Source organism: Penicillium hordei, assembly GCF_028827395.1.
Source record: "Penicillium hordei strain IBT 12815 chromosome Unknown utg000004l_segment0_segment0, whole genome shotgun sequence".
Taxonomy (NCBI): domain Eukaryota; kingdom Fungi; phylum Ascomycota; class Eurotiomycetes; order Eurotiales; family Aspergillaceae; genus Penicillium; species Penicillium hordei.
Window position 1 is genome coordinate 2,748,069 of NW_026623145.1, and position 12,743 is coordinate 2,760,811.

At 46.4% G+C, this 12,743-nt stretch overlaps 4 protein-coding genes across 4 annotated transcripts; 2 read left to right on the forward strand and 2 right to left on the reverse strand.

Moving 5' to 3' along the window:
* Nucleotides 1-1,918: 1,918 nt before the first annotated feature.
* N7537_008246 (MFS transporter) lies at nt 1,919-3,331 on the reverse strand (the record flags this gene model as incomplete). The annotated part of the gene is made up of 3 exons (XM_056899301.1): nt 1,919-2,100; nt 2,154-3,173; nt 3,226-3,331. The coding sequence occupies 3 exons, from the start codon at nt 3,329-3,331 to the stop codon at nt 1,919-1,921; spliced, it is 1,308 nt and encodes a 435-aa protein (XP_056751377.1).
* A 1,161-nt stretch (nt 3,332-4,492) lies between these two features.
* On the forward strand, nt 4,493-6,434 carry N7537_008247 (class I adenylate-forming enzyme family protein; the record flags this gene model as incomplete). Its single annotated transcript, XM_056899302.1, has 5 exons — nt 4,493-4,820; nt 4,876-5,618; nt 5,699-5,793; nt 5,850-5,971; nt 6,037-6,434. The coding sequence occupies 5 exons, from the start codon at nt 4,493-4,495 to the stop codon at nt 6,432-6,434; spliced, it is 1,686 nt and encodes a 561-aa protein (XP_056751378.1).
* Nucleotides 6,435-7,585: 1,151 nt separating this feature from the next.
* N7537_008248 (uncharacterized protein) lies at nt 7,586-9,222 on the forward strand (the record flags this gene model as incomplete). Its single annotated transcript, XM_056899303.1, has 3 exons — nt 7,586-7,918; nt 8,003-8,251; nt 8,320-9,222. The coding sequence occupies 3 exons, from the start codon at nt 7,586-7,588 to the stop codon at nt 9,220-9,222; spliced, it is 1,485 nt and encodes a 494-aa protein (XP_056751379.1).
* Nucleotides 9,223-10,695: 1,473 nt separating this feature from the next.
* Nucleotides 10,696-12,160, reverse strand: N7537_008249 (type III PLP-dependent enzyme; the record flags this gene model as incomplete). The annotated part of the gene is made up of 3 exons (XM_056899304.1): nt 10,696-11,399; nt 11,481-11,876; nt 11,971-12,160. The coding sequence occupies 3 exons, from the start codon at nt 12,158-12,160 to the stop codon at nt 10,696-10,698; spliced, it is 1,290 nt and encodes a 429-aa protein (XP_056751380.1).
* Between the last annotated feature and the right edge of the window lie 583 nt (nt 12,161-12,743).

The following is a 12,743-nucleotide window of genomic DNA, read 5'->3' on the forward strand; positions in this document are numbered from 1 at the left end:
AAGACTAATAGATCATCCGAGAAGCGAGTTCTTAACGTAGTTTATAGACCGTATAGTCGTCTAGAGGGACTCGTAAGGTATAGCCGCGTTCTTTTTATTAGTACTAGTATTAGAATTGCTCTATTACTATCCTATATTAGACTCTTAGTCGAGAGTAATATTAATAACCACTTATATTGCGATATATTCATCGTATAGGAGGTTGATTATAAGTATAAGTTATCTCCCGATATTTGACCCCTCTTTTCATATTCTAACGAAAGAAAAGCAAATTTCGACTAGATATATGACTAGATAGATAAGCTCCTTCGGAAGGATAATAGGGCTTATATATGTCGAAATCATAATAATTTGAAATTGTTCTGTGCTAACAATACTAGAACCTTCATTTCGCGCTATATATACTATCCGCCCGACCTGCTTAGGGCACTTATGAAACGTGGAATAGCAAGCACGGGAGAATTTTTAGGTTTCATTCTGCTGTGAATGCTAAGGATGCTATACCAAATGACTTTTTTGGGGACGGAAGAAAAGGGTTGATTGCCGGTTAGTGTGTAGAAAGCCCTACTCTATTGGCTTTGAAATTGATATATCGTCTTCCACTTCAGTCTGTGCAGAAGAAAGTATCGTCGCAGAGCTCTATGGGCTAGTAGCCTATCAAATGACAGGATTAGTAAACATTGTCGATCTTTAGTTCCAGTCAGCCGGCATTGGAGGCTCTAGTCAAGCTTCAGCTCCTGGGAAATTTTAATTTTGCATAAATGGTGGTCACGACACTCAAATCGGAGGCATTTCGATATGATGTGTCGAAGAACAGGGATGATATCGGAGGTGAACATACCAGGGTTAAATTGATGTCGTCTACAGATTATTGGATTTGATTTATACAGTATGGATAGATGGACGGATGGATTTACCCTGACGCCTCGCAATGCAAACAATATGCAGGCTACAGCAACCATATAAGTTATATCCCTGTATGTATACGTAGAGTGGCCCACTTCCTGAAACGAACTTAGAGCCTCGTCAAGGCCTGTCGTGGCCTAACTGCCACACCCATTGTTAGGCTGTCCTCGTGGCACGCGACTTTAGAATCACTGTGACGCCACTGCGAAGCCCAAGACGGTGTCAGATTTACCTTTCCTACCTTCGGTTGAGCCAAGAGCCAGCCAGATTATGGTACGCGGGAGCTGTAGCTCCTCTGAAAGTTACAGTTATTGCTCCCGGGAGCGAGAAATAGCATGCCTGAGAGCATAGAGCCTGGGACCAGATATTATCAAGTACTAATCCGGAATTCACCGAAGATCGCATCTTCTTGGATCAAGAAGGCGAGCGAGGTTCACGTATCAAATGTCACTTTGGGTCTTATTAGGAATATGAATTTCGACTTCTGGTTATACAAACATGGACTATGTAGTTACTAGCAACACGTCCCAGGGAATGTCTGAATCGCGAACACTATCACAAATTATGTATATGCCCTTAGGGAGCCCTAATTGGGAAACAGAATTATTTTACCAATTGATCAGGCTCACTGAGTACCCATGGTGAGGAACAAGGGCCTAAATATTATCCTACTCCGTAAGCTGTTCTAAAGGCAGGTTCGAATGTATGGGTGAAGAGTATATAGGGACACTTTCTCACGTTTTTAGTTTGTTCTTGGATTAATACTCAATTTTTAATTAGATCTCAAACTTGCATGGAAATGTGTGGGAGTCCACATTTCCATCACGCCTCTATAGATATCCTAGTGTATATGGTATGTATCTCCGCCTCCGGGGGTGCCTTGTAGACGAAATTTCCGTCCGTGTATCTGGGTCCTATGCGTCTGGGTCCTACAAAGGTAAATACAAGGGCAGCGACGATAATATAAAGGAGGCCTTGTAGAGTTAGTACAGGCCACATTGGGGATGTTGAATTACTTACTAAAGGCGCAATTCATATAAGTATAGCCGACTACTTCCGTAAGAAAGCCTCCAATGATTGGACCGAGCATCATTCCCAAACTGACAGAAACGTCAATCATAGAAAACACTCGAGAAAGGCCACCCTGGGGGCCAAAGATGCCTGGGGTTCTGGCTTGATATTCTTTTACAATAGCTGCAAATTCACATTAGCACCACAATATTAATGTACTGAGATCTGAAACCCACTAGACAACTCGGCGGGTCCCACAGCCGACATAAATGGTCTCAGTGTACCGACAGCAAGAAGCGAGACAACATAAAGTGCTCGTCCAATCGGTTGAGTGCTAGCCCATGGGAAATGTTTGTTTCCAGAAACTCCTGCTACATCCAGCATCCCAGCTTGAAGAACTAATGAGGCCGTAGCAGGGAATCGTGCCCCAAACTTATCGCGGACCCAGCCAGCAAGAGGACCGACGAAAAGGACTGGCAAGATGAGACACGCAAAGAGGAGTCCAGTCATGCTGGGACCCCATCCGAATGCCTCTTGCACATGGAGAGGCAGTGTTGCATGGAAGCTCGTGCTAACAGTTGTGCTCGTGATGCTCAGTAGCAAAATTGTAATCACGCGGCTGTCACACAGCATCACCTTCCAAAAGTTCGAGCCAGTGGACAAATTTTGTGTCTCTTCCTGATCAGACAGCAAGCTCGTAGTCTCTCCCATACACTCAGGCTCGCAGACTTTCTCCGGCGAGGGCTCGACCATAATTAGGCGTGCGAGAAGGTTCAAAGCCAAAACCAAGAGCGGTACGGACCACATGACCCAGTATTCTGTAGTCTCCAACAAAAACCCAGAGGCTATAGGCCCGGCGAGCATCCCGGTGCTGACAAAGGACGCCAAGAGCCCCATAACTGAGCCCATTTGGTCGTTATCAACTAATTCTGTCACAGTTGTGAAACCGACAATCCACACCATAGACTCCGATATGCCTTGCAGAGATCGGCCGACCAAGAGTACAGTAACGGAATGAGCACTTGCGACCATTAGAGTGCCGATGATGCACCCAAGCATTGAGACAAGGAGCGGTACTCTGCTGCTTTCCATTTTATCAGCGAAATGTCCAATAATAGGGCCCGAAATAACGGAAATAGCCCCATGAAGGGCAAGGACAGCAGAGGTGAGCTGCTGTATGCGAGATGGATCTATGTGTAGGCGATCTTTGATCATAGGTCCTAATATTGGGACGATGAATCCATAGAGAAAGGTCTCTGGACAATGTTGATCAGTTATTTATACTAATAGGTATGGACAAGGACGAACCGCTAAACAAAGCGATAAGAACGATCACGATGTTGAACCATTTAGAAGAGCGCCACCTAGTGCCTGTTGGTATAGTTCCCCTATTCTCACTGTGGAAGTTGTCCATGCTCAGGGGTCCCAAGATGTCTTGCGCGTGAGACCCTCAACAACTGGAAATTTGAGTGAAATTAAATAGGATTTCAGGGCTGGTGGTTTGCCGCCTACTACCAAGGCCAGAGATGGCCCCTGGCATGAAGAAACTGGTTCTATTGACAAAGTAGTACTTGTGTGTACATACAGGTAATTTATGATCAAACTTTTCCCTCCTGATTAAGTGATATCATGTAGCAAGTTAATGAGTTAATGTAGTACAGAAAAAGCAATACACGAACCATAGGGGAGATTAGTGATCGCCCTTCCTTACCTCTCTCCATTTTTACTTCTTCCTGCGGGCACCCTGTAACCTGAGCAATCAGACAAATGGAAGCCATGTTTATGCTTCTTGGAGATCGTCAGTAATTATTGATTCATGATGCATATTTACTGAAATACCTGCTGCGGCATCTAGACGTGGCTGGCTCCGAGTGTAACTTACGAAATTTAGTCTGTGATTTTTAAACTCATTTCCCACATGAACATCGGTGTGTGGTGTGGAAGGGCGGGAGCAGCGGGACAACCTCCTCATTCCCGGGGCTCTTCGCCCATCGCCACAAGTAAACTGCAGTATCCACCGGTGGCTGCATTGATGCCGGAAGTAGTAATTAATGATGAGCCTGCTGCAATTCAAGCGCCAATACTTCCCTTGTTTTCTCCATTTTTCTGGCCTTTATGTTTCTGTTCATTGATCCGTCGGCATTTTGTGCAAGTTCATTGAAAATTACGTTCTCGTCTGGCAGCACAAAAGTGGAATCAAGACGCTCCACCATGCCGCACCAGCCTTCAATTACTGAAGAAAATTGATCTGCAAGGTCTTGCGAATCTAGGTTCTTCAGTAATGGAATGACGCATTGTGATTATATATAATTGACGGTGGTTGCCGTGCTCGCGCTTTCCAGAACCTTTCTTGCCTTCCGTCCCATTTCCTCCCTTTGCTTCTGGAGGTTTGGTCATCCCTTGACCACTTCGACCACACAATACTCATTGGTCTGGCACCTACGCCTTTTCCGATTAGTGTGCACCTCACCGTTTTTTGGAAAATCCAATCAAGACCATCCAATCGACTTGATCCGAGTACATCATTCGGTTACCCAAATTTTCACGTACAACGATAGACTCACACCGAATAGTGATGTTTGGCTTCAAGGAAAACATCGCATACGGAACCCAGGGGTTTCCAAACGATCCCATATTCACTCGACTTAGCCGACTCTCCCAAGAGAGACCTGGTTCCATAATCCACGATGAATATGGAATCAATGCGAGTTACAAAGACTTGATCAGCGATGTCATGCATTTCCGTCAAGTCATACGAGAGCAGCTCCCAGCCACCTTATTTGACGACAAAGGTCTCCTACGGAAAGAGGCGGCATCTATAGCATTTCTGGCGTTCAGCGGATACCACCATCTTGTGTGCTTTTTCACTATTGTGGCTCTAGGTGGTATTTGTGTCCCTTTGGGTAAGTGGAGAGGTTTATACAGGTCCATCCATAAATATTAACAAAACGTTCCCAGCGACGACAATTAAAGAAGAGGAAGCACTATACTTTCTGAATAAAACCGACGCAACTTGTGTCCTGTCGGACACGGGTTCTTACGACAAGGCAGTCGCGATTCAGAGGTATGCCGAAAACCGGGCCGCCCAAAAGATCAGTATCGTTCCGATCTCAAGAGCGGGACCAGAGTCAAGCCCCTGGTCCAGATTGGAAATTGATGAAGAGTTGACTTTGCCTCCAACCACTGCTTGCCTGGTTATTTTTACATCTGGCACAACCAGCTTGCCGAAAGGCGTCCTTCTCCCCCGCCAACTCTTCTATTATACCGAGGAACCAACTCACCCAGCCAGCCTTTACCTGGGTTCCAGTCCTAAGCATTGGGTAGGAGGCGCAACGGGCCCCGTGTCTAGTGTGCTTAATGGTGAGCAACTACACCTCATGAAAGATGGATCCGGGCCGGCACGTGTTTGGGAGATTTTAAGTGAGGGCAAAGTCACGGAAATGAGCCTGTCTCCGACTCTTTTTAGGGGCTTGAGGGAATACTATATGGACAATATCCGTGATCTACCCTCTGAGTGTCGACAGAAGTACGTTGACGGAGCTAAATGTCTAGAAACTGCGTTCACAAGTGGTTCGGTACTCAGTCCTTCGGTACGGAAGTTCTTTACAGACCTGACCAAAGTGCCCATTATTAATGCATATGGGCTCACTGAGATGGGTGGTGGCGTAATGGCCACTTCAGCAGGTTTGGAGTTTATGAATGTGCGTCCCAGTTTCTCTGAACTCCCCCACCCCATCCCGGGGCACCCGCACGACCCGAGGCTGTTTCTGATCTTCATTAGGGGTGTATCGGAAGGCCTTTTCCAGGGGTTGTGGTCAAGCTGTCTGAAGGTGACCATGGAGAGATTCTCCTGAAAAGTCCGTCTATGTTCATTGGGTAAGAGTGTTGATTCTCTGGTATCCTTCAAGGGTGCGTTACTTAACTGGGCAAAGATATATTAAGGACAAAGCTGCTACACACGCTGCGTTTGACCATGAAGGGTTCTACAAAACCGGTGACCGTGCTCACCGTGTTGGGGAAGATTACTTTTTTGATGGCCGGATATCGTGCGATTGTACGTTTACAGAAATGCTTGCTGAACACATCTCCATGATGGCGGAGCTAATGTCGAATGTCAAGGGGTTAAAATCCAGGAGCATATGGTTTCAGTTCTAGATCTCGAGCAGCATCTCTTGGATCTCCCATACGTATCTGAAGCCTATGTACTCCCAATCTTGGACCATGAATCTGGCGGACAGCTGGCTGCCCTTATCCGACTTCCAAAGCAAGAAAGGCTTGGAGAGTCAGGCAGTATCAACCTTCGAATGATAAGGGGAGACCTCACCGCTCGAGGTCTGGTCCCATACAGACTACCGACAATGCTACGGATCCTCCATGAAGAGGAACAAGTCCCCCAGACCGCTTCGGACAAGGTGTTGAAAAAGGAATGTCTCCGAAAATACTTCAACATATTCGCCGGCTCGCCATATCAGTATCCTGCGGAAGGTGTGGAATACTGGGGAATTAAACTCAAATAGACCGCTTCGATATGCGTGCTTGATTGAGGAGTTTTACACTCCTTGCAGCCGCAACTTACTGTTGTCCTGTTGTCTCCGTAAAATGTTTTGTTTGGTAGAGCCCACATACCCATCCCGGATACACCAGTGGGGATATTTTGGTATTTCGGTTTAGCTTTAGCAAATATGAATTAAAATTGTGCAAGACTAGCTCAAATGACAGTTTCAAGAATTGGCCGTTTATTACAAGCCAATGTAGGTAAACGTAGCTCACTTCTCAGCTGATAAAAGTAAGCTCCGTGCAGCTGACGCCCTCTTAGATTGCCGCACATTCCAACGCCAGGAGTTGATAAAATGTCAGGAAGTACTCCTTGAAAGAATGGATGCACGTCAGATTATGGAAATGGCGCATCTGGAATGGGACGGGCCACTAAGCATTCTTCCACATACAAGCCAATCCTATTGCCAAGCCGATCATTCATTTCTATCCGCACGTCTAGCGCAGTGAATAGCGGAGCTTGACAGAAATCAGTGACCGATACTGTATGGGAATCATAAATGGTAGTATCAGACTCTCTACATAACTTAAATAGTCAATTTTGCAGGACACGCTGATAATGAGTAATATGCACTTGTATGTGAGGTGTATGATATCGATGTCCTAAGATATACTTGGTAAATACCAGAAATCGATATGGAGATCCACCATATTTCTGACGGAGCCTAGACCCTCTTAGAATAGAAGACAATTAAATTGTGGATTGGTCACAGAGCCAACATTTTTATACAAGCCTGTTTATTTGCCAATGATCTCCATTATGCATCGGTACGCCTGCACTTGCTGCATCCAACTACCTATTGCCCTTGGGTTCCTAATTCGAAAGATCGACTCCAGAGCACGCCGGTCTCTGATTGGCCAGATTACATCCATCCCGCACAGAGTTTGTGGCTTTGAGTAGGTAACACGACTAGTAAAATGATCAAGTGGCTTTGGCTACTGTTACTGTACGATCGATAATTTCTGCAAGGGTTACTCTGCAATTTGCATGATAGCGGGCTTTCCGCATTTGGTAAGTCACGATTGCCACATATAAGTATTATACATAGGGTATGTTGCTATCCTGTTTGACATTTTCCATCATAGGTTTCAGATGAAAAAACCAACTTCCCACATGTTTCAGCAGATACACGTCGGGTCCCGCCCCGACCGTCATAAACTTGTCGCAGAATATGACGCCGAAAAGATTGTCTATACACTAGAGCACGAGAGGTTTCAAGCCAGCCTTTTGCAGCGATGCCCCGTTAATTTATGGCCTGGAGCAGCTCATGAAACTGCGTGTCCTCGGCCCATCCTTATTCATGAGATGCACCAACAGCAGCTCGCAGAGCTGCATGAGGCTTTGACAGCTGGCATCACGGATATTGTGGAAAGGTGGTGGACGGATCGGGATGCCCGCTTTCCAGAGCGAATGCCTCTCGAGAAGCAGGAAGAAGACCTGTTGCGGGTACGTTTAATATCTGTGCACCGCCGGGTTAAAGATGATTTATGTCCTGCTTGGCTTTGAACTTGCACTGATGCTGTGGCATAGTGGATAGATGACCAGGTCTCCAAAAATAAGATTTTGAGGTACCGCGAGTGTCGTGGCTCGTGGAGACCAGACTTCCTTGTTGAGGACAAAATGGACGAGAATGGTAGGAAAATGGAAAATTTCCGAATCACCGAGATTAACGCTCGTTTTTCCTTCAACGCGTTCGTTCTTGGAACGCTTGCACACGAGGGCCTGCAAGATATGGGGGTAGGGCACAATGGCTTAAAATGTGCAACAGATCCGGCAAAGGTAACAATCATTGAACATATCCACGACTTATATCTCGTCGAATGTTATCGGTATCTAATGTTCACCAGTTACTCGATGGAACAATCAGCCTTTTCCAACCGGACCTTCCCTTGCACCTGCTGAAGGGCGAAAGAAAAGGGATGGATATCCACATGCTCCTTCACATTGTCCGACAACGGTTTGGCCTCACACCTAGGTTGATCACCCCGGCGCAGCTTAGGCTATTGCCTCCCACTCACAGCAGTGACGGGTATAGGCTATGCTGTGTAGTGGAAGAAACTGATAAATTTCTTCATGGCCCTTCTGCCTTGCTAACAAGTAAGGGCGAGGTGGTCGAGGTGATCCAACAAGTCGGCCTTGAGCTACATCAATCGGAGCTTCTTGCGCTGGAGCCCGAGATGTTGCGTCAGATCAGTCTACGTTGTTTCAACGACATGCGATCGATCTTGCTAACACACGACAAGCGGATGTTGGGTATACTGAAACAGGAAATCCCGTCACTAGTAGCACGCAGTGTGATCACTCGTGCCCAGGCGCAGACTCTTGATCAAGGAATTGCGGAGACTATTCTTCCAGGATCGCGGGATCTAGAACGGCTCGTCCTGCTCTCAATGGGATCCCCGGGCTTACGGGAAAAGTATCTCTTGAAGCCCATTCGGAGCGGCAAGGGGGCTGGAATTGTTTTTGGTGATGAATTCGGGCCTGAAGAATGGATCTCCGCCCTGCAGCTTCAGCTGAAGCCGCAGGTTGTTGCGGGGGCCTCCTGCGTGGTACAGCGCCGCATCACGCCGCGCCTGTATGATTTTGTTCTAAATTCGTCTGGTGTACACGTTTGTTACCCGCTAATTGGCACATACTTTGTCGTACATGGGAGGTTGCTGGGCCTCGGTGGATGGCGGAGCAGCCCTGACAAAATCTGTGCTGTCAGCCATGGAGGGTCCTGGATATGTTCAGTGATGTACGAGGACTGAGTCTAAGATAACAACGACTTGACGGCATTGCTTCTGAATTGGAAGCTTCAGATTACTGTCCAAGAAACTATGTCGACATTTTCAGTTAATTTCCTTTCCGTATGGAGACCAATATACCTAAGCCAAGACCAACCACTAAAGCAAGCACTCTGCGTATGGGAAACGTCTTCCTATACGCCAAATTATTGGAGGGGCTAATCTGCAAGCAGGCGTCAATTTTCAGGTCGTGGATCTGCCGTGTTTGGCTGCTATGCGTGGAAACAGATAGTTTGCGTATACGAGGACCCTACGGCGGTCTACTAGGTTACCTTGCCCAGCGACTGCGATTGATTAGCGGTGAGTGATTAATATTGGTAAAATAGGTGGGTCTGGTTAATCATTTAGGTTATAAATAAAAAGAAAGATGTGTGGGTGCATTCACCTCAATCCATCACGCATTGATTACATGACCACTGCGTGTATAGTGTCCCTCCCTCACTCTTATAAAAGAAGTAAGTTCAAAATAAAGACAATGGATTTCTGGTTCTCGGCCTCCACAATTACCTTGCACATAACCTGTTATATCACACAGTGCATCGTTCAATGTCCGTCCTATCCGTACGAACTCCCAGACTGAATTCCATCGGGCTCAATGGGAGATAGTGGACGAGACTACAAGGTACGCAGATATAAGATTAGGTCCTCTGTTCTGAAAGTTATGTGATTGAGTCAGTTTCTCTCCCTATGCCAACCGAACTTCGTATTGCCATTCCACCTTGCTTATACAGAAAAGACGCCAATCGGCGGAAGAAGATTGGCAGCATATTTTCAACGAGTGTAAAAAGCCAGGCCATGATAGTGGCGGCAACTAGTCCGCTTGGAACTGTTTGCTGGTGGATTCAATATCAGAGTGGAGCTCCTTACCCTGCTATATCAGGTCCTTTACACCATGTGAGCAATGTCATATTTCATCTGCTTCTATTGGTGCCCAATTTTCCTATTTTCCTACGAGTCAATGTATTGCGTCACGAAGCGAGAAATAGTTACTATGGTATATATTGGATGCAATCCGCCGGAGTTGTTAATGGAATATCGCTGAAGCCCTAGGCTCTTTTTCTCTGAGATTGTGTAGCTCGCTTGTAGAGCAGTGACTTTTACCCAGCCATCCAACACCATGGTAATCATGTTTACATCATGGATTTCCATAACTTCAGCAGAAGATACCCCTTTCTCAAAGGTATCCATATCTGTATTCTTGGGCCAATTTATTGTTGGGAATCGGATAATTGGGGATGAAGTATCTGTTCATAAAAATATTTACCTATTGACCGCAAGTCCCACCGCCACTCAGTATGTTTAACAAGTGACAGGGCATTACCCTTGCTTGTTAATTCCCCACTAGCCGAAATAGACAAAAATCACAGCATACCTACAGAATCCAACATCTGCTCTATAACCCCTCGTTTCTTCCATTCCCTATTCGAACTCGAGTGGTTACTCAAGAAGAATGATTGCATAGGTATTGGGAAACCCATTGAAGCGAGAGGACGCAGAGATGGTGTACGCTATTAGATGAAGTATTAGCTCGAATATAATCTCTCCATCAAGCAGGCAATCTGATCTCCAGAAATCTGGAGGTGAATGGAACGGCTTACCTCCCATATCCTGGAATTTCAGCCAGTCCCCTACCTTTACCTCCTGGTCCATGACCACCTCCTTCGAGATGCAATCAATACTATCACATGTTGGCCCCCAGATGGAATATCTATGGGGCGTCCACTCGCGCGATACCGTGCTAGATTTGCCTCTTGGAACAACCAAAGTCGGCACAAAGATCCCGTTTTCACTCCAGCCCATGCTAAAGCATCCGTATAGACCATCGTTTAGATACAACATATCTGGTAGCGTGGAATTCATCGTGCCTGCCTGTGTTCGACGCGCGATAACTTGGCAGACCATTGTATAGAACCCGCTGGCGTAAAATCGCCCCGGTTCAGCGATCAACGTAACTGAACTTGGAAACTCACGGATAATCGCCTTGCGCAGGGGATATGCCATGGTCTCAAAATTGCTGTCCTCGAACCCGCCCCCGATGTCAAGCATGTGCATGTTAAAACCCAATGCTTTGCCATCTTCAAAGACTCTCTTGGCGTCTTGGACCGCCGTGACGAAAGCATTGGGGTCTGATGCTCCAGAGCCTAGTCCTTGTTAATCACTTAAAACACTTCTCTTGGAATGGATGCCAAAAGAGTAGAGCGGAATATTGTAATGACGCATACCGATATGAAAGCTAACCCCAATAATCTTCAGTCCAGCTCGACGAGCCTTTTCGAGCAATGCTTGTGTAACTTCCATCGGAGCCCCGAATTTAGTGCCCAGAGCGACCTTGGCGCCATGATCTTGTACATAGATTCGCAGCAGCAGTTCCATCCCGGGACTAATTCTCTGGATCTTGTCTAGCTCATCGGCGTTGTCAAAGGTAGTCCGCCTGACTCCTCGTCGCGCAGCTATGTCTAGCGCGGATGGTGCTTTGCAAGGATGAGCGAAGATGATACGAGATGGATCAACTCCCATTTCCAGCACCTGCTCAATCTCCGCAAGAGAGGCACAGTCAAAGTTGACGCCCATGTCAGCTAGCAATTGCAAGAGCCTTTTGTCTGGATTGCATTTTACCGCTGAAGTTTCATTAGCTTTGCTGCTATGGGACAAGGTGTGGTAGGTCATCGAGGAGCCCGAGGCTAGAAATTGGCAGGGTGGTGCTTTACTAACCGTAGAAAGGATGAATGTGTGGCAATGCATGTGTCCATCTTTGATGCTGTTGAACGACTTTGGTCGTGTTGGCGACAAAGAAGGGTATGTCATTCTCTCGGCCACAGGGAGATTCGCTGAACAGTTGGAGGCGAGCTTGGATTTGGTCGTCAATAACTTGCTCGTCGATGGATGACCCGAGGCTTCCCATTGTCTTTGTGATGTTTAAGAAAACAACCGATGTATTAGTCAATCTACGTTGTACTAGGTATTGTTGTTGGAACTGAAGAAATATATGTCTGTTCAGATGTGACTGCTCATTTGTGTTGATCGTATCCATCTTTGTCTTCATGAAAATGCAACTCTCCCTGTGCAGGCTTTAATTTGATAAATCGTGCATGAGAGTCGTATTGAATAAGATATTGCCAATACGCCTTCGAATTCGTACCATTTAAACGGAAACCCGCAGTAGTGCCACCTTGCCCACCTGTATGTACGCCCCCTCAATACGTTAATTAAGATTATGTCCCAGTAAGCAGAAGGCTAAATTGAGCTAAGCCCAGGCAATCTATCATGTCGGATAGAGGACAGGAAAATATCCAACATAAATCAAATGACTAGTAGCGACACAGGAGCGATCGGGCGTTCTGACCTTTCACATTACAGGAAATGCTGGCGCTAATCAAATTTGCTCGGCGTTGTCTATCACACAGGCCCCTCAAGTTCCCCAGCTGGCCTGATATGTATATACGGGGTCGTAACTGGCTGATGGGAAGGCTGGTGCTCACCTGAGT